The sequence below is a fragment of the Dipodomys merriami genome, unplaced genomic scaffold (genome assembly GCF_024711535.1).
Source record: "Dipodomys merriami isolate MVZ:Mamm:240054 unplaced genomic scaffold, mDipMer1.0.p SCAF_13, whole genome shotgun sequence".
In the NCBI taxonomy this organism is placed as follows: domain Eukaryota; kingdom Metazoa; phylum Chordata; class Mammalia; order Rodentia; family Heteromyidae; genus Dipodomys; species Dipodomys merriami.
Genome location: NW_027202604.1, coordinates 20,740,786 through 20,761,708, shown reverse-complemented (window position 1 = coordinate 20,761,708; position 20,923 = coordinate 20,740,786). Strand labels below are relative to the sequence as shown.

General features: G+C 41.0%; 1 protein-coding gene across 7 annotated transcripts in view; it reads left to right on the top strand.

The window, feature by feature from the left end:
• Cadps (calcium dependent secretion activator) overlaps positions 1-20,923 on the top strand; it is a 446,274-nt gene that overhangs the window by 384,450 nt on the left and 40,901 nt on the right. For all 7 annotated transcript variants that reach the window (XM_070018866.1, XM_070018868.1, XM_070018865.1 and 4 more), the window contains one exon: positions 17,043-17,075. In XM_070018866.1, coding sequence (XP_069874967.1) covers positions 17,043-17,075 — 33 coding nt within the window. The remainder of the gene's footprint in view (positions 1-17,042; positions 17,076-20,923) is intronic.

Genomic DNA, 20,923 nt, shown 5'->3' with positions numbered 1-20,923 from the left:
GAGATGCCACCGGGAGGGAACGTAGGAGTCAGCCATGGATAAAGACAAAGAAAAAAATCTTCCAGAGAGAAAAGCAGTCGGCATAGCCATGAGGCAGGAATTGCAGGTAACAGACCAGCATTTAGGGATTGAGTGGATTTGGGAGGTGGAGACTCTGTGGGAGAGGGCAAAGGTGAAAAGCCCACGAATGATATGATGTGTTGAAGAGCAAAGCTCAGCTGAGAAAATTCTGCTGGAGAATGGGATACAGCAAGAAAGACATATTTGACCAGACAGTCTAGCTCTGCCCTGACCTTGAAGCTAGGTGATCTGGAACACAGGATCCTTGCCATGCTGACCTTTCATTTCCTCTAAGGTGATATGACTATAGGTGTATTAGCTGAATTTGGAAGTCTAAACTAATCATAAATGTATACCTCCTATTCCTTACGTGCTTGTTGACTGCCTGGCACCAAGCTAAGTACTTTAAATGTATTTTCTCTGGGATCTGATTTAAATCCATCAGTGCTCTTGAGCAAAGGATGATACTGAAGCCCAGAAAAATTGAGCCCCTAGCCCCACCTGAGCATTTCTCTACTCTTAAACTTCAAGGTGCGGGGCCTCTACCAAGGGAAGACAATGCGGGGGACTGGGCACCACTTTCACCCTAAATCAACAGAACAGTTATATCAACTCCTCCAGTGTCACCAGAATTCAACCATGACCCACCTGTCAAACAGCTGCATTTGAGATGGTCCTAACAGAGCCCAGAAAGGAGAAGGAGCTCAAACCTGCATATCCAATCTTCCAGATCACAAATTCCCCTAGTCAACATTTTGTTTCATTTTTGTTATCTTTTGCCAGTGTTCCCTAGAATCTGTGACAAAAAGTGTGTGGGGGGGAGGGCTGTCAGTGTAAAGTAGAAGCCTCCAACCAGATGTTGGTAGTTCGCCTATAATCCTAGCTACTCAGAAGGCTGAGGATCTGAGGCTGTGATCTAAGGCTCACAGTTTGAAACCAGCCTGGACAGACAAACCCGACAGACTCTTATCTCTAATTAACAAGCAAAAAGCCCAAAATGGAGGTGCGACTTAAGTGGTAGAGTGCCAGCCTTGAGCAAAAAAGCTAAGTGCCTAGTATTGGCATACACACAGCATCAGCATCCACTGCCTTTGTGCAAAGCCCTTGATATTATCCTTGCAAACAAGTCTGTCACCTTGATCATTCAAAACTGGATCAGAGGAATATACTACTATGAGCACAGTACTTTGCATTTTAGAGCAGGATGAATACTTCTAAGAGTTTGTTAGTGTTTTCCTATTGGCTTTGGGAGTACCCAGTATAGGAGAGATGGCTTTTTAGTGTGTGGACTGTCAGTGGGTGGTACACACAGGGAAGGTGTTCATCCACCCTCCAGAAGGTAACAGCTTCAAATTATCAGCTGCAGAATCCAGGTGACTCAAATCAGTGGCTGAAATCACATTACTATGTCGGCACCTAGCCTGTTGGTAATAGCTGATGTTGAAAACTGTGCTAAGTAATCTGCATGCATGCTCAACCACTTTATGTATTAAGTTCAGTTCTTATTCCCATCTTACAGATAAGGGGACATGGAGTACTTCACCAAGTACTTCACTAAGTACTTCATTATGACTTCACTCTAAATTTATTACTTCATGATGACCAGAATTTTCTTCCCAATAGAGGCCCAGAAACCCACCAAAGTCAATTAGTGGCTCTTCCATGGATCCTTCACTAACTGATATCAGTCCTGAGGGAGAGTTATCTATTTTTCACATCTGATGGATAAAATTGTTTTATAAATAGCGAGTTTTGCAATGACACTGGAAGCACGAAACTCAAAATTTCCATTTCCATTTGCATTCCAGATAGTCTTCAGTTTTATGTTAGTCCTTCATTCAACGTATTTACTGAGTACTTGACATATGCTAAGTATAATGGGGACTTAACAACAAATAAAGGAGAAAATGCCCCTTATTGTACATTTGCATGACAGAAATATGTTCCTAAGGCATTATTATTATTCAGAAAGAGAGGGAGGTAAGTGGCCAGTTCAATGATATGTAAACCTGAACCAAAAGTAGAATTTAGCCTGACAAAGAAGAGAACACAGAATGTTCCTACGTAGGAAGGCTTGGAGGATAAAGGGAGGGCCTTGTATATTCTGGCACCCACAAGTCCCTGTGGATGTGGGGAAGAGCAGAGCCCAAGGGATATGACAGGGATCGTAGATGGGCCTCTTCTCATGATATGGAATTCAAGGGTTGAGAACAGTGATTTCACTAAAATTCATTCAGCAGGAGAAGCTAAAGGAAGTCAGAGACCAGCTCTGCATCACAAGCCAGTGCCTAGGCTTGTGGTTTTCTGACGCTGATGTTAAGAGCCACCCTTGGAATGTAGCATCAAGAGCCATTATTAGCCAGGCCTGGGACATGCCCCTGTAATGGCAGCTATTTAAGAGGCAGAGGCAGGCAAATGTCATGTTTGTGGGCAACCAGGCAAAATTAGTGAGATTCTATTTCCAGAAACAAAATACAAATAAAAGAGGGCAAGAAGTATGGGTGAAGTGATAGAATTCTTGCCAACCTTTGAGTTCAGTCCTCATTGCTGTTGAAAGAAAGAAAGTAGGGGGAGATAAGGAAAGGAAAGGGGAAAAGAAAAGAAGCTATTATTTGATTCTTCAGATGTGTTTTCTTCATAGTGGACAAAAACACTGTGCCCTAAAGAAGTGGAGAGTCCTGAAGCATTAGCCTGTCACATCTTCTACTCTATTTCATCAGCCTCTCCACCACTGCCTAATGTTTTAGAATTTGACATTGACTTTGGGGTCCATGACAGATCGTTTTATCACCTAGTAGGACATCCTCATTTCTAGTTGTTGCCTTCAAAATATTCTTGAAAATTAACACACTTGCTGTCTATAGCGACCCTGAGGAAGCCTTACAAGTTAACCATTTCCCTTAATATGCTGTAGATGACAGAATAACTTTCAAAGCAAACACTCTTATTCAGGCTGTAAGGTGCTGAACTACCAGGTCACAGAAATGCCAGCCAAGAAAGAAATACATATTGAATATGTACTTAGCTTCAAACAGGAAATGATTTGTTATGAAATGAAAAGTGCACTTTCGAACCACAGGCAATGGGAAGCTCATTACCAAAAAGTTACAGTTGTGTTAGTGAAGCCCAGACAGGCTCCTGATTACTTCTGAGCCTCGGTTTTCTCATCAGTCAGATTAAGATACAGTGGCTACTTCAGAGAATCACTGTTACATACAGCAAGCAACAATGGCAAGCAATGGAGGATATCTGACCTCACGGTAGATGCCCTGTAAATAGCCCTTGTAAACCTCAATTTACTTAATAGGCTTTTAATCAAGACTTTTCTCAAATAATCTCAACATATCTCTCATTTCTCCAATAAGCCACTAAGATTACGCCCCAGAACTAGAAATAACCAATATTGTCCCATGTACTTTTCAGCAGGTTCTTATATTCATACTTTTGATTCATCAAAGCTATGTCCCATTGCATTTAGTATATTTTTAGCATGTTATCATACACATATAGTTTCTACTTTGTTAAACTGTTGACAAGGGCTGGGGGCTGTATAGCTCAGTGGTAAAGCACTTGTCTAGCATGTATGAGGCTCTGAATTCCATCCCCAGAACTACAAGGAGATCCCGTTCTCCAAACATACTTTGGTTTGAGTCAGGTTCATGCCTGTATGCCTGAGGGTTCTTATGTGTCCAGTTCTACACCTTTCTAAGATTAGATTACTTTTAACCCTAGTTGGGTGACTCATAAAGTAAGAATAACAAGACACACATGTTGCATAGTGATTAGAATTAAATGAATATTACCTATGTAGAATGGGACCAACACTCAATATTAAATTTTAGGTATTATCTGTCACATCACTATGTACTGAATATTACAATCAGCCACCATGTTCTAAGGGATTTCAGTATGTACATTACTGAGCTAGAAGCTGTAGAGATAGAAAGATTTTTTTTTATTTTCAAAGCCAACTCTTATCTCTATTGTCTGGCAATTACTATATCTGGGGCACATACATCGAAGGAACTTTGGAGATTTTCTGATCTAGCGTTTCCACTGATGTGTTGGCATCTGCTCAGTTCCTACCTGCTGATAAGAACCAATTCTCGGCATCTCTTCCTGTCACCACATTTATGATGTCACATTGGCAGCCTGAAATTGACCGTGGTGGGAGTATTTGCACCATGGAAATTAGCAAACACTACCAAAGAGAGCTTTCTTTTCTTTTCTTTTTTTTTAAGAGAGAGCATCTTTTCACCATCCGCTACTGAGTACTTCCCAAGTATAGGATCCATACTATGAATCTTTGATGACAGTGTGGGATGTTAGAAAGGCTCAGCCCTAAAATAATACCAGTTGCATACCTCTTACTAGAGGGTTATTCCCTTCAAATTCTCTCATCTTTGTCTTTATGTTAAGGAGAAAGTTTCCCTATAGTATAGTACTGTGTGTCACACTTGGTAAAATATTTGATTTTTCATGTGTGAGAGAGAGAAAGGATATAGATAGAGACAGAGAGACAGAGAGAAATGAAAGAGACAGAGACACCTCCAGTTAGCATGCTCAGTAGCCAACTCTGTCTACCTCAAATTTAAACTTAATAAATTCATTCTCTCTACATTGATTGTATTTATTTTTATGCATACTCTCTCTTGTTCAGAGTGGCATTGATTTTCCATTTTAGTAATACTATAAGAGTCCTGTTATAATTACTTTTTAAGTGAGCAAGTTGAAAGAAATATCTTAAGAAACTGTGCCACAGATGGTACATGGGCCATGGCGAAAGTCAGGCAATTAGAATAGGTGCTAGAAGTTTGGGGGTGGGAGGGGGAGTGTCACACAGACTTTCAGCCTTCCTGTTTTGCAGGATACAAACTGAAACTAGAGAAAAAAAAAATGGCCTGTTCAGCTAGCTTAGTCATAGAATCCTGGCCTCCCATCTCATCTTTTTGTTCATTATTCCTTACTCTTTACCCATGAGAAGGTAAACAAGACAGAAAGAAAACAGGAACTACCATTAACAGTTATAGGCTGAATATGGTGGCTAGGTTGTCATCAGCAATGATGGCGTACATGATTTGTACAGGCAAGTTGAAGCTAAAGGCAGCCCGGGAAGTAAGACAAAGGCACCAAGGATGACCAGTTACCCCTTGCTATAGAGTGAATAATCATCGTGCTCACTGTCATGAAGATTACTTACTTATAAATCGCTTAGCCTCTGCTAGGCAATGAGTAAGTTGTACAATCATTGTTAAGTCTTAGCAGCACTAAGGGGGTTTTGAAGGAGTCCTTGAGCATTGTTTACAAAAAAGAAAAAAAAAGAAACCTCTCTGGTGACAGAGGATGGAGACAGGAATGAGGGAAACTGGAAAGAAAAACAGGTCTACTTGAATTAGGCATCTGTTCAGTAAGCCCCGGGGGAGAAGAGAGATGAGAACATACACTTCCTGGATCCTGTCTCAGAGCACAGTACCCCAAGCAACAGGAGACAAGAACAATTCTCCTCGTTAATGAGGCTGCGGCTCCTAATCGGTGCATGGAACAGAATGCTTTTGCTTAATACAGATCATTTCCCTGCCTCTTGCCCAACTCTGAAGCTATGCCAGCAGCCCTTCATTTAATGAAAGGTAGGGACTTTGAGTAGTGTGGTAGGATGGGCTGTAGGAGGCATTATTACCTCATTATTATGATAATAGTTTAATCACAATCAATATTTATGAACATGCACAGAAGCTGTGCTGTGATCACTCCACAGCCCTGCAGCTGGGGTTTTGTGCTCTTGTGTAGGGATGGTTATAGGAAAGCGGGGTGCTCTCCCACCTTCCCTGTCCCCTCCTAAAGCTTTGCTGTAGCCTTGGGGGAGAGGGGGCATGTGGGTGGGGAAGATGGCACTTCAGAATAATCATGAGGATATTATCTACTTAGGATTTGTGATAGGTGAACATTATAATGTGTTTTGCTTTTCAAACTGTTTCCATCATCGTCTTCTGATTTTACCTTCATGCTTTTGTAAACTAATCCTCATATTTTGGTAAAGATAATTGTGGGCATGATTATGATTACGGATGAGGAAACTGAGGCTCAGAGAAGCCAGCTTGGTGTCAGTGTAATACAGTAGAGGAGTCAGAGGTCAGACCCATGTAGTACAAATCCCAGCTCTACCATTTCTTAGCTGTGTGCCCTGGGGAAAACAATGTAACTTTTCTGGGTTCTCAATCTCCCCCCTTCTTTCTTTCCCTCTCTCTCTCTCTCTCTCTCTCTCTCTCTCTCTCTCTCTCTCTCTCTCTCTCTCTCTCTCTCTCTCTCAGCACAATAAAGGCTTCTTATCAGTTCTTTTAAGAACTGAATAACCATGTGAATTAGGCATTTGGTCACTGGTAAATATGACTATTTCATATATGACTCTATATCAGGTGTTAAGTAATTGAATATTGACTAAGAGAAAACTGAGCTAGGAACAGCCCATGATTGGATGAGAGTTAAGACTTAACCCCCATGTCTTTGTTCCATTATCTAAAAACAAAAAATTCCTTTGGCACCATTGGTGTTTGAGCTCAGGGATTTGTGCTTTCTGGACAAGCACTGTATAATCTGAGCCATACCTTTAGCTCTTTTTTTGCTTTTTTTTGTTGTTTGTTTTTCAGATACAATCTTACTTTCTCCCTGGGCCAGCATGGATCACATTCCTCTTTTTTTATGCTTCCCACAAAACTGAGATGACAGACAGTCACCACCATGCACAGCCTTTTGCTGGTTGAAGGGATCTCGCTGACTTTTTGTGGTTTGGGGGAGGGAAGCCTGGGCTGTCCTCAAACGCTGATCCTCCCAATCTCAGCCTTCCAAGTAGCTTGTGTCACAGGCTAGTCTCCATTTATCTGAAAAGGTTTTAGACCCCATTATCTGAAAACATAGTTTTCCATTTGTAAGCAATTTAGGGAAATGTTTGGTTTTTTTTTTAACATTTCAGCATTTTATTTTTTTTCCAAGTGAAAATGAAATTTTGAAAGCCAGTTATCACTTTGCTGAGCCACAAACTGCTCATGAAAAATTTGTAGTATCAAGAGTACCCACCGATGTAAAAACAGTACTGATTATTGGGATTTCTAAACAGCATTTATTGTTGGGATTTCATTAAAAGTACATTTTTAACCATGATAAGATGTGCAACAAAACGTACCATTTGCATTATTTTTAAGTATATACAGATGGGTGGTATTGTGAATTTGTGTATTATACAATCCTCACTATGCATCTCCAGGACTCTTTTTCGTTGTTGTTGTTGGTAGTGGTCGTGGGGCCTGGACTGGGCCTGGGCGCTGTCCCTCAGCTCTGATTCAGCTCAAGGCAAGTGCTCTACCACTTGAGCCACAGCGCCACTTCCGGCTTTTTCTGCTTATGTGGTGCTGAGGAATCGAACCCTGGGCCTCATGCATGTGAGGCAAGCACTCTACCACTGAGCCACCTTCCCAGCCCCTCCAGCCCTCTTTTCATCCCACAAAGCTAAACTCTGAACCCACGCTTCACCATTGGCCCAGCAGGCCCTTGATCCTTGGCAAGGATGAACCAAAAATGGTTCATTCTCTCTGCCGTCAGAGTGCTAGAACTCCATCATGCTGTCTCTGGTTCCAGAGATACCTCAAGGGTTGTATTTTTCTCCAATATTCAGAAGGCACTGGAAGAGGCTTTCACTGTCATTGTCAGTTGGACCCCAGACAGGAGCCACTGAGGTTTACTCAACTGCTCACCCGCACATACAGTCCCAGTACATCCGCCCACTCGCGCATGCTGTCTCACCCAAGCAGTCGGCCCCTCCGTTGGCACTTAGAATTCATCTTCCCAAGATGCACTTAGAGCATCCAGACTAGTGGGGGTGGGGCGGAGTGAAGTTGTCAGGTTTTGCTTTTGCCTTTGAAGAAAAACAGATTCCATCTACCAGAGAGACATTGAAGAATTTACCCTGGGAATAGAGACATTCTTCCCACAAAATAATAAGAAAGCCTTTCTCCAAAAGAATGTTGAAAATTCTATCACTTGATTTGTTCTTTTTTCAACCATGACTGGTGAAGTAATATATGCAAATAACCTATAAAAAGGACATTGTACAAGAACACTCATGCTTTTATAAAAAGAAAGTTCCTGGGCTTTCACCTTGTCTCCCTATAATCCTTTCTATAAGAAGAGACCTTTGTGATGAATCCATTTCCTCCAGAGTCATAAGTACAGTTATTATAGGGCTATTGCTTGATTGACTAGTCTTAGAAATTACCTGCTTCCAGGGCTGGGAAGGTGGCTCAGTGGTAGAGTGCTTGCCTTGCATGCATGAGGCCCTGGGTTCGATTCCTCAGCACCACATAAGCAAAAAGAAAAAAGCCAGAAGTGGTGCTGTGGCTCAAGTGGTAGAGCACTAGCCTTGAGCTGAAGGGCAGTGCCCAGGCCCAGAGTTCAGGCCCTACGACCAGACCCCCCCCAAAAAAAAAGAAAGAAAGAAATGATCTGCTTCCAACTGTAACACAACTTTTGTCCCTTTACCAACCTCCCCTTCTCCTATTAATTGTATCAGTGTTATTGCTCCTCTATTTACCTTTATAACTTTCAAATTATACCCATCAACATCCATTTCTTATGTCATCCACAAAACGAGATTTTGACATTTCATACCTTTTACCTCGCCTGCTTCCTCCTCTAGTTAATTCCATATTCTGACATGCAATTGAATGACATACTTCTCCACTCTTATTTATACATACAGTAACTACAAATACAAATGTCTACTCAATCTAGACTGTCACTAACCATAAAACTCTTCAATTATGAAAATATACTGTATCTAAATTAGCCAAAACAGTAGGCACTGTCCACTTGGGCTTTCAAGTTCTTGAAATGTTGCTGGGGGCACCAAAAGTTGAATTCTCAATTGTACTTTCTGTTTCATTTAAATTTAAATATAGCTGTTAAATAGTGAAGGTCCAGACTAATCTTAATATGCAAGTTCAATTAAGCAGAGAAACCTGTTTTTCCAGGAAAAATCATATTAATAGCTGATACACAGTTCCCACTGTTAATAACTCAACAACTAACTGAACTCAGTAAATAACAACTTTGTCTCCAGCTTGCATATGACACATTGGGACGTGAAGTAACCTCTCTATAAGTGGTTAGATCTAGAACTTCACCCTATGCACCCAGCTTGAATCCATGTTCTTACCTGCCTCCCTGGACTGTCTCTAAACCCATTTAGAAATACAGTGAACTTTTCCAGATATATCCAACCTGCTGTTGCTCACAGATATGGCTGAGCATTGCTCATTACAGGGACCATGTGAAAGCCAGTGTTATATTTTCTCCTTCTGCAGCCATAAAGAGACATTGTGGAAATTGGAGGCTTAAGAGGGAGACTTGGGTGAAATTTCCCCCCCAAAAAGCACTCTTTACCCGATTTATATAACTGTAACCACTCTGTACATCCCTTTATAATAACAATAAAAAAATTAAAGGATACAGGCAAATGTAGGGACCCCAAGGAAAGGACAAAGGGGATTGACATCCAGTAGTAGAAAGGATATTCCTTCTACCTAGTAATTCCACCAGCCATGGGAGAGCAGCTAGCATGTGTCTATAGCCATATCCCCCTGAACACACCATCTCCTGATCTTGTATGTTCTCAGAGGCTAAGTAGGCCTAGACCTGGTTAGTGCTTGGATGGAAGGACAGCAAATATGTATGATGCCCATGTGTGATGTATGTTTACCTGCATCATCTTCATCAATTCCTCTCCCCATCCCAACCTCCTTCCCCCACCCCCACCATACTAGGAAGAGGAACAGATGAACACGTACCTTCAAGGATTGCTGGTAAATAGTAAATGAGTTGACTCATGAGAAACACCTAAAACAGTGCCTGGCACAGGGAAAATGCTGGGCGCACACTGCTTATTTGTAATCTCTTTATGTCTTTGCCAAGTCTCCCTACTGGGCCATGCTTCATTGTCTGTTACCTTTATGAATAGTCTTCATCTCTAATTTTTTCTTTCCTTGTTACTATAGTCTTTCCTGAAGACTTATTTGCATGGCTCTTATTAGTGCTAAAATATTAATAGTGTTTTGTTTTACTCAAGTATTTATATCCTTTTCAAGGTGTGAGGAATATTTCCTTTCTCACTTTCTTCCTACAACCTGCCTCTATCCCAAGAATCACATTTTTTAAATCTGGAAGGCATTGAAGGGAAAAAAAAAACAATTATCTTGGGCCTCATTACAACAGATAAGGAAATGAGAGCAAGGAGTAGGCAGCAAGCCAAAACCAGCCAAGTACTTAATGGTCAAAACCAGATTCGAAATTCATATTTTTTAAATTTTTTCCCATACCCTACTGTCTCCTGCTTATATCACGTGCTAATCCAAATATTATTATTTTTTATTTGCTTTTGCCCACTTAAAATATTAAAAACAATCAGCTCAAAGGCCATAGAAAAATAGGCACAAAAGGATGGATTTGGTCCATGAGACATATTTGTCCACCCTTGTTGTACTCCTTAAAATAACAGGAACCTACTTGGCCATCAACTCCCAACTAACCATGAGTAAATTACACCCTAGGAATAATATTAGCCCATGCGTACAGAGCTCTTATTGTGTACCATGCACTGCCCTGAGCACTTTATGTGATGCCAACCTGTTTCACAAGAATTTTCCAAGGGAGATAGACACTCTGTATCGTCATTTTGAAGATGAAGCTACTGAAACTGTAGAAAATGTAATCATTTCTTTGGCAAAGTCATAGAGCTAGTCAATACTCTTTGTAACCAGACCTGTTTTTAACACTCCAGCTTCACCCCTTCAGGTGTGGACACTCATTTGAATTCCAAGAACCATCTAGTTATTTATAACATTATTTGTCAGCCCTGGTTTGTTAGTCAGATGACATGGGGAAGCTGACAAAAAGCATGCATGTACCATCTGCTGTCCACGTTGCTCACCTGAAGTATTCTAACCATGAGATGTGTGACAGCCCCACCCATACACATAGCCCCACTGAGCCTAGAAACCCAATCAATCACATCGGCCTCTTTGGAGATTGGAGCACAAAGGGAGCATAAAAAATAATAGACAATCAAAACACATACACTAGGCCAAGTCCTAGGCAAAGGTTTTATTAACTGCATTAACTCTGTTAACTCTTTGCATGCACTAAGCAAATTAATACAGGTAAGATGCATAGCACAGTAGCCTGCATACAATGAACACGTAAGAGATCCATCCTTTTTGCTAATAATATACACAACTGCTATATGAGTGCCTGTCTAGCAAGCGTGAAGCCCTGAGTTCAAACCCCAGCATCACTATAAACAAAACAAAACAAAAAGTGATCTAGAAACTTCTGCTGCATAAAGAGTATCATGCTCTTTACTCAGTAATCTTCAGTCACCAAATTTTTCTCACACCATACCTAGCAGTGTAAACTCTCAGGAGAGAGAAATTCCTAATAGATTCCTGTAGGAATCTACATTCCTTACAGATCCTATATTCTGGATATATGGAGGGTGGTGGATGAAAGAGGAATGAATTCGAGATAAAGTTAGCTCTTGTTATTATCATCTTTATCTAAGATAGTAGTGCTACCAAGATTCATATACTGAACTGTCTTGACTCTTAAAAAATCCACATCTCTAAGATTGCCTGGAATAGGAAAGTAAAGGGTGGAGAGAGAAAAAAAGAAGGAAAAGTGCAACGTTAGTATTGTGGCAGAAATTTTCAAGGTCAAACCTTGAAGGAAAATATTGCTAGCCCCCTGGAATGGATTGTGGTCTGTCATTTCTAAGCAAAGGCTAGAAATCAAGGCAGAGCTCTTGCAGAGACAAGCAGGGGCAGAGTCAGCTCGTGCAGAGAATAAATCATTTCCTTGATATTTTTTTTTAAGAGACGGTGGGGGGAAAGGAAAGCCTAGCAGTCACTAATGCAGTGATATCTGCTCCGACTTCTTTTTTCTTCCACCTTTGAGTCTCACCCACCAGATTTCTGTTTGCAAAAAAAGGACCTAATCCACTTTTTTTTTGTCTGTGCATTGATTTAATAGTATCAAGCCCTGAGGTCCTCGTGGTCTGCACCTGGGTTGCTTTTTCCCCTAATGAAGCAGGAGAAGTGGTTTAAGCCCCTGCCGAGCTCCCTATCAAAGCCACACAATGATTAACTCAGGTCCCCTTATTAGGACCAGGAAGAAGAAAATCCCTTAGTCATCAGCATTGTGAAAAATCCCAGAATGGTGAATGTTCAATGAAAAGATTACCTTGGGCACCTGAAAAATAATGGAAGAGCTCAATAGAGAAACCATTAAGCCTGTCTACACACGCTAAGTCAGGTGGAGGGTCGAGGTAATTAGCTGAGACATTCAGGCCAGAGAAACAGTTTTGGGTCTTTTGTGCTGACTGAGTCAGTGTCAGAAATCATTCAACTCTCTCATACTTTTTTTTTTCCTGGAAAAGCCAGTTTGGGTTGTATGCGCGCACACACACACGCACACACACACACACACACACACACACACACACACACACACACACACACAATGAACAGTTAGTGAAAGTATTGGGAAGCCTACAGGCGTGGCTCAAATGGTAAACCACTTGCCTAGCAAGGGCAAGGTCCTGAGTTCAAATCTCAGTAACTACCAAAAACAAAAGTCAGTGAGTAGATATTTTAAACTGAAAAATAAGCAGAGTCAGAGTTAGGAATTTCTTGGTCTCAGTTTCTTCAAACGTAAAGTGAGAATACTAGTAGGACTTCCTTCAAGAGATGTCTGTGGTTTACTATAATGTGTCATATTTGCATTCCTTGTGTGTCGTAAAGTACCCTTTGTTTCAGGCCTGTGAAAATATGAACAAGTTGCTCACTGATGCTCATTATTCTGACTTCATCCATGGCCTTCTCTAGCTTCCCTTGGTTTGTGTTTTCTATCTTTGTTCCCAGAACTGGCAATGTCTGGGGCATCAGGGATTGAGGTCTAAGGAATATGCTGGAGAAGGAGTTTATTCTGTATCCTAGTAGAGAGGCAGATCAGAATGCTGTGACTCCCAGGAAATGAAGCCTGGCTAAATACACAGTTGTTGGAGAACAGGTAGACCAGGTGTCTGAGGCACAGCCCCTCACCTTTGTCTCTTATGTCCTGGCATTTGACTTGGGCTTAGAAAAAGGTAGATGGTATTACTGAACAGAATTGAGGCAGGGTATGGGAAGTGTCTTCTCGCCATGCCTCTGCTCAGCTGTCCTGCAGGAGGAGAGCAGGTCTGCCTGGGGCCTCCATGTTGTAACAGTGAGTGGTCACAGAAATGGCAGAAAAGGATCCAACCTGAGAATTGGCTTAGATGCCTAAGCGTTACCTGGGGAGATTCCAGCTTCCTTTTTATAGCAAGAAATTGCTGTGGACTATTGTACAGTGAAGCTGTCAGCACCAAGAGGAACAGTAGTATATGCTGTATCTGTTCCATTAAACCAGTGTTTCTCGCACTCATTAGAAGAAAAACTCAATTTAGTACTGCTTAGCATTGTTGTGTGGTTGGTTGCATTTCTGCATTTTGTTCTCCCAATTTCCTTTTGAGTACCATTATTGCTGCCCATTACAGAGAAGGTTCAGAGAACTTAACGTATTCAAAGTTACCAAGCTAGGAAATGGAAGTACCAGGCTTCTCATCTAGCCAGTCCTCAGCCTATACTTTTAGCCACTCACCAGGGAAACTTTCTTTTTAAGTTAGAAAAGAAAGCTATATTCTGAAAAGAAAGCTATATTCTTGTGGCTCATGCTGATAATCTAAGCTACTCAAAAGGAGATCTGGAAGATTGTGGTTTGAGGTCAGCCAAGCAGAAGAATTCACTAGACTCTATCCCCAAAATAACAAGCAAATATCAGAGCTAAAAGTATGGCTCAAGTGGTAGAGTGCCAGCCTAGCTAGCAAGTCAAGTAGGCACAAAGGGGAGAGGGAATAGGAGAAGGAGAAATGGGAAGAGGAAGAGAGAGGAAAGAGGAAAAGAAGAGGGGGAAATGATACACATATACTTTTGGTAATTTGCCTTTTCTAGGCCCTGTTACTTTATTCATTGATCCTGATTCAGTGCTGTGGAAAAACATAAGCATTCAATCCTACTTTGAGGTTCCTGTGTGAACCACAGGATTATGGTCTTTCCATTAGCAATCACTGCCAGGCAAGATACTCTCACTTTCTAGAATACACTTCCAAATCCCTCTTTATACTCATCATCCACATCCTTCCTAAAGTTCAAGGGCCAGAACCAGAGGGGGGTGTCCTGCTTCTAAATAATAATCAGACCACAATTTAGCCTAAGCTATTTTGTTCCAGTTTTAATGGGTGGGGAGAAAGATCAACAAGTGCAAATCAGCACTTTGGAGATAAAAGAGCCTCAGAAATTGAGGACTTGGGTGGGTAGGAGAGTGTATGGTTTTCATTCATACCACAGCTTTCCTCATCTTCCCAAACAGCCTTGTAAGGAATAGAATTTGACTGGTGTCACTCTGTATTGGAACTACATGTTAGTGGTAAATGGAGAGTGGGCGTGTTTAAAGGTTGATCATTTCAGCTGTAGCAAAACTCCTACCAACTGCCAACCATCAACTTTACTGAGCAGAGGAGGAGATTTCTAGCTGAGATTAGCTCTTTTCACCAGCACCTGCTCTGACCAGTGATACTTGAATTCCTCATGCTTTTCCAAAACCGTTGAGAAGATTGGGTGTTCCAAGGGTTCAAAAAACCATGTGATCCCTGGCTTCTCTGCCTTCAGCCAGAGAATGTGAACAAAAAGTTCTATGGAGTTTAGTCAATGGATGTGATTGATAGCCCCATATCACATAGTGGCTTATAGAAGATTCTGATCATAAAAGTATTTTGCCAAGTGAAAAAGATCATCTAATTTGTATAGATTGAGACTTCAGTGAAAAGGCAATTCACATTTTGTTTTGTTTTGTTTTTTGCCTGAACTAAATTTTGGAATGACAATGGAGATTTAGGATTGGAGACATTTTTATCATTGGGTAGGATCTAAAAAGTCTTCTTCAAATTCCTTTATGCGCTGAGTGGTTTTCTTCTGCCAGCAACCTTTGTGGACCATCAACTGCATATATAACCATACTGGCTTTCAGGGTGTAGTGTCTTCTCAATCTGGTCTTTCCTCTGCTTATTTCCCAAGTATCATGAAGCCAGATCTGGTCACAAGGTTTCTCTCTTTCCTTCTGACCACAGATTTTTCCCCCCTCCAGTTCCCTGTCTAAAATCAGGTATCAGTTGATGACTCACTGAGGAAACAGCCACTAGCAATGGTGATCTCATCTTTGCTCTCATGACATTTTGTGAGAGGCAGACATTGCACACAAAAAAAGAGAAGCATCCAGTTTCAATTGGAATTTGTGATACACAAAGGGAAAAGGTAGCATGTTCATATAATCTGTAACAGGAAAGCAGGAATCCTCTTGGGTGCAAATAATGATTCAAGAATAAAGAGCATAGTACTTCTCTATAAATGTAATGAATGTACATTCCTCTTTTTAAAGTTTACCAAACATTTTCATATATGTTTGCTCATGTGATTGGGCTACGAAGTACACAGTTTTTTCTACCCTGTTCTGTAACTCTTCTAGGAACTTGACATGGTTGCTTCAAGTAAAACTGGTTCAAGCAGTCATAGAACGTTTCACTCTAAACTCTGAGGCCCTTTCCACTCCCCCTCCTAGTTTATTGCTCTGTCACTTGGGAGTTGATATTTTGAAAAATAACATTGGGAAAAGAGCAATAGAGAGACTCGCCCTCCTCAGTGCTTTTCTGGGAGACATTTTTGGGTGGAGGCTGTGATGACTAACATTGATCTCCGCCAAATGAGGGGAAAAAAAGAAAAGGGAAGCCGACCTGAAACATGAACAGACATCGTAACTACTCTCTGAGCATGGCGGGATTTGTGGTTTCTAGGCAAACCCTGCTCTGACCCAGAGTGTCCCCTGTGCCTAGAGTAACATGTGTGTTGTGAGTGACAATGTAACACCTAGAACAGCAAGCAAGCATCTTCTCATAGGTTTTATTCCCCTGAAACAGATGCTCTTGGCTTCCGACAGCATTCACATCTCACCCAGGTTTGTTTATAAATGCTTAGCTACCATTGGTTCCGGGCCTACTACAACCCTTCTATCATTCTGTGGAAGCAAGCACTGTTGATATCTCCATTTAGAAGGTATGAGAAGTGAGGCTCAGAGAAGTAAAATAAACGGCCCAAGGCCAGCCCGTCTTTAAGTGGAAGGTCTGAATTGAACCTAAGTCTCCAGATTCCAATGATATATTCTATCATCTGTCCTCTCCTTAAAGTGAAAAGGAATTTCAAACCTACTTTCTGTTCTCCTTAGCTGGGTAACACCTAAAACCAGGAGGCATAAGAGCAGTTTAGGGACTGGAACTGCCATACGTCCTGTCTCCCTGGTTTGAGGAGGCCCACCCATCATACTCCCTACCTCTGGGAACTCTGAATTAACAGAAACAGGATTGAGGCACTCAGTGAAGACAACTTGGCAGTCACACAAAGGCCCAGGTTTGAGAAGTGCCTGCTCTTTACCTGCTTCTCTGCAGTGGTGAGCCTTCCCCTAATCAGTTTGTGTTTAGGTAGAGTTACTTCATCTTTTTTTATTATTATTATCTTTAGGTAGTCGTACCAAGAGAGGAAATCAGTTTATGGAATACACTTCTCTTTGTCTTCTTTTAAAGGAAAGGGGAAAACACAAAGCTCCCACACTGAATACTGAATCTAAATCCGTAACCTTGAGCTCCTTCAGCCCCAAGAGGTGGCTATGAAAAAACTAGCAAGCAGTTTTTTGGGGTTGTTTTAGTACCTTTTCATATTCCTGGTCAGCTTCCTGTGCCAGCATATTGGTCTCAACTCTCTTGGAGATATAGCATCGAACTGTGAACAATTAAAACATAAATCTTCTTTCCTCCTCAGGTGAAGGCTGCTTCCAAGTATGTGGACGTACCTGTGAGTATTTGCAAACTGCTTTTGTATGGGTTTGTGTGTGTGTGTGTGTGTGTGTGTGTGTGTGTGTGTGTGTGTTTGTGAGAGAGAGAGAGAGAGAAAGAAAGTGAGAGAGAGAGAGAATTACGTGTATGTTTTCCTTTCATAAGGGTTTTGATGGCTTTGTTTTCATATGTTGCCTGCTAAACTGTACAATCCTAATTTGGATCATCAGAACGAGAAAAGCCAAGACTACTTGGTAGTAGAATGTTTCTCAGACAGGGAGAAGGTTTGGTTTTCTTCCTTTGGGAAGAAAGGTCCAGTGTGAGGGTAAACCCTACGGTCTTCCCCTTTGCATTGGTTCTCTGGTTCTTCTTGCTGTAACACAGCTGCTCCTTCGCCACACTTTGGGACCTCAGCCCTGAGCTAGAAATCTGCACAAGGGTGCCAGTATTTTTAAAAAAAGGCAAAACAAAACAAATACATTGTGAATTTGTTCATTTGGGGGTCAATTCAACTATTGTTTTAAGGAAACCCTGTAAAATTGTTTATAATTAGTGCAGGCCTCATTAATGAAAAGAGTCCTCAAAGTTCACAGATAAAGCACTTGTAGTTGCCCAAAATTTACATTTAAATTGAGGTTAAGTACTACACATGAATGCTAAAGTGTGGGATTACCTGTGATAAATTGGGAGACATTTATAGGCAGGCTTTGCCCTGCCTATTAGCAAAATAAAATTGGAGAGATTTAAATATAGTCCAATAAAGGAGGAAAGAAAATGATTTCTGTTTCTCCATTTCTAACAAAAGAGGTATGAGTCTATTATAAAATATTAAATTTAGGGAGCTTATCTCAATAGCCACCAAGGGTCTTGTGCTGAACGGTTCTCATTCTGAACGTGGTTAAGTACCTTCCTTGTTCAAATACTTATTTGTGAAAATTTGTTTTTTTCCTAGAAGGATTTATATTAACATTTAAATTCATTTCCCTAGGAAGCTAAGTGTGTAATGGTTTATTGGCTTATTTCTCAAAGGAAGATAAAATGGAAAATTGGAGTGAATGTAGCATTAGCATACATTTTGTTTGTTTAATGAAAGAATGTACAATCAATAATTATGCTTTGAATTTATATAATACTTCTCATCAAGGGACCTCAGACTCCTTCATGTAGCAGGAAGATGGAGAATAGAAAAGGCTCACAGAACAACAGCAAGGGGTAGGGGAAGTAAAGCAATTTACTTGCTCAAGGCCCAAAGTATAAACTTTCACATTACAGGGAGTCCCTGGCCCTGTTTCTCCATCTTTAAAATGGAGATAATGACGCCTGCTTCTGGGTTTGCTATGCACATTAAATGCCACTATGCATGTACAGCATGCAGTGCCATATCTGGCACTTACTAAAATTTTCTCAGAGAAGACTAGGTGCTAGAGATACCCAGGTAAGATAATACCCAGGGCATAAGGCAAAACAAGGCTTCAACAGTGACAGAAATGGAAATTCTGGGTGTCCAGCACAAAGATCTATGTGTCAGACTGTTTCCTGAAGGCCTCAATGTAGAGAAGATCTCCATAGTGAGACCTGGGAAAGTGACCTATAGACAAGGCCTAAATTCCTGGAGAAATTTGATCTATTGTCTGTATTACAGCATCAGGCTGCAAGAGTGGCATTTTGGAGGAATTGATTGCTCTAGTAATCAGTGATTTCTTAGGGTTCAGCCTCGTAATTCCTGTAGGCCAGGTTCAAATTCACTATAAAGATGGAATAAAATGGACTTTATGTCAATATGTAAGTACCTTGAGCTATAGCCATTCAGTCATGAAGTAGTGATGCTACATTACACATAAGTGCAACACCCACCAGGATACAATGTCAGAAGTATCTGGTTGGAATGAAATAACAACAAAACGCCCTATTTTACTTAAACTTGGTCATAAATTATGTCTTCGGCATATGGTGGAGTGAAGTCTATTGCATTTATATATAATTGTTTCAGTGTTTTCTAAAATCTATGTCCTATTCTACCAGTCTGTCTGTGCGATAGTTCAAAACCTTCACCTACATGTTGACACTAAGGTAGTAGAAAGCCTAATTTAACTAATGAAACTGACTGTTAGTTCAAGGCTATTTTCTAGCTCTAGCTGCAGGTTATTTGTCAACACTTCTTATTTTAACCATTTTTGAGTGAGAAAAGAAAGAAACAACTATAGGCAGTACCTTATTTAATGGGGGGAAATGGCAGCTTGCCCCTCACTGGCCCCAGTAGTCCAGTGCCCCATGAGTTGGTGAGTATGTATAAGTAATATACCAGTCTGGCAGCCTTCATCAGGGAGCCAGAAGAAAAGTCAGAGGGCCCCTCCAACACCACATTCCACCACATTCTTGGGATGAATTCCTGGTCCATCCAAAGGATGGAAACCAAACTTGTGGAGATTTGGTAGCTTAAAGGCAGCAGAATAGAAGTGAAAGAGCCAAGGAAGTACTAAAAAAAGTGTCCCTTGTGCCAAGGCCTTATTGTCTTCATCTTGATATTGGCTCCAATGATGCCCCTATTTTCTTCTTGACTCCAAAGTACATTCTGAATACAAATAAGCTTGAATATTGCATAAGGGGGGAAAAATCATAGTTTTTTATATTGCAATTTATCCATGTATATTATTTTAGCTGGTGATCATCATTCCAAAAGGTAAGTTGGGGAACTGTTATTAATGCCATTTTACAGGTGGCATAAGGAAGATCCAGAAAACTCTAAATGATTTACACAAGTTCCAGTGTGTGGGGCAGGGGTGGCGAATCTCCAGGCTGTATAAGACCCACACAATCATTTGGCAAAGGACAGCTGAGACACATATGCTTCTTGCTGGCTACCTCAGGCCTGTCTGCCTGCATTGATAATTTTGTATGGTCCCCAAATGATATTACAAATATATAGCTAGCTGGCAGGAAAAAAAAGATTCCTCACCCCCTGTGAAGCAGGGGTGGGAGAGGGGGTAAAATAAAAAGAGAATAATCTAGTAATCATGCAGAGGACTACAGAGCTTTAAAAAAAGAAAAGGAGAACAGGGGTCTTGCTCATTCATTTATAGATTTGTTCACTCCGCAAATATTTATTGAGCCAGGCACTGGTCTGTGTGAGGGATGTAATACAAAATAGACCATGTTCAAGCTTCTGTATTCGTAGACTTTGTAAAAGAAGACAGGCAAAAGTTAAATGAATAGAAACTCAATGTCAGCTATTGGTGATTTGGGGAGAAATTCACCCAAAGAGAACTTCTCTACCTGGAAGAGATAAGCCAGACTGACTGTGTGTATTGATGTGTGTGTGTGTATATGCGTAAGCCAGTACTGGGGCTTGAAGTTGGGCCTCACCACTCTTTTTTTCTGCTCAACTGTGGTACTCTACTATTTGCGTCACACCTCTACTTTTAGCATTTTACTGTTTGATTGGAAGCAAGTATCTCTTGGATTTATCTGTCAGATCTCAGCTTCTTGAGTACGTAGGAATACAGGCATGAGCCACCAGCACCAGGCCCAAACTGATTTTTTTAAATCAAAGTTCTCAAACCTTAAATGTAATGCCCATTGGAAGACAGCATGTAGTGGGAAGAGAAAGGGGTGGTGAAAACAGCATCCTTATAGATCACTCTTTTTGACATTATGTATTATTAATGGCTCTGCTTAATCTGGCTTTGGATCATCCCTCTGAGATGATTGCATGGGCCCCCGGAAAAGGCCATGTCTGCCACAAGTATCACCAGGGAAGAAATGGAAACAATAATACGTTTCTAAAGTCCTGCAGGTAGGGCTCCCCATGGCTACTGAGAATGTCCTTTGATGTGAGCTTGACAAAGAAAGAGGAGCGAGGTGCCAGTT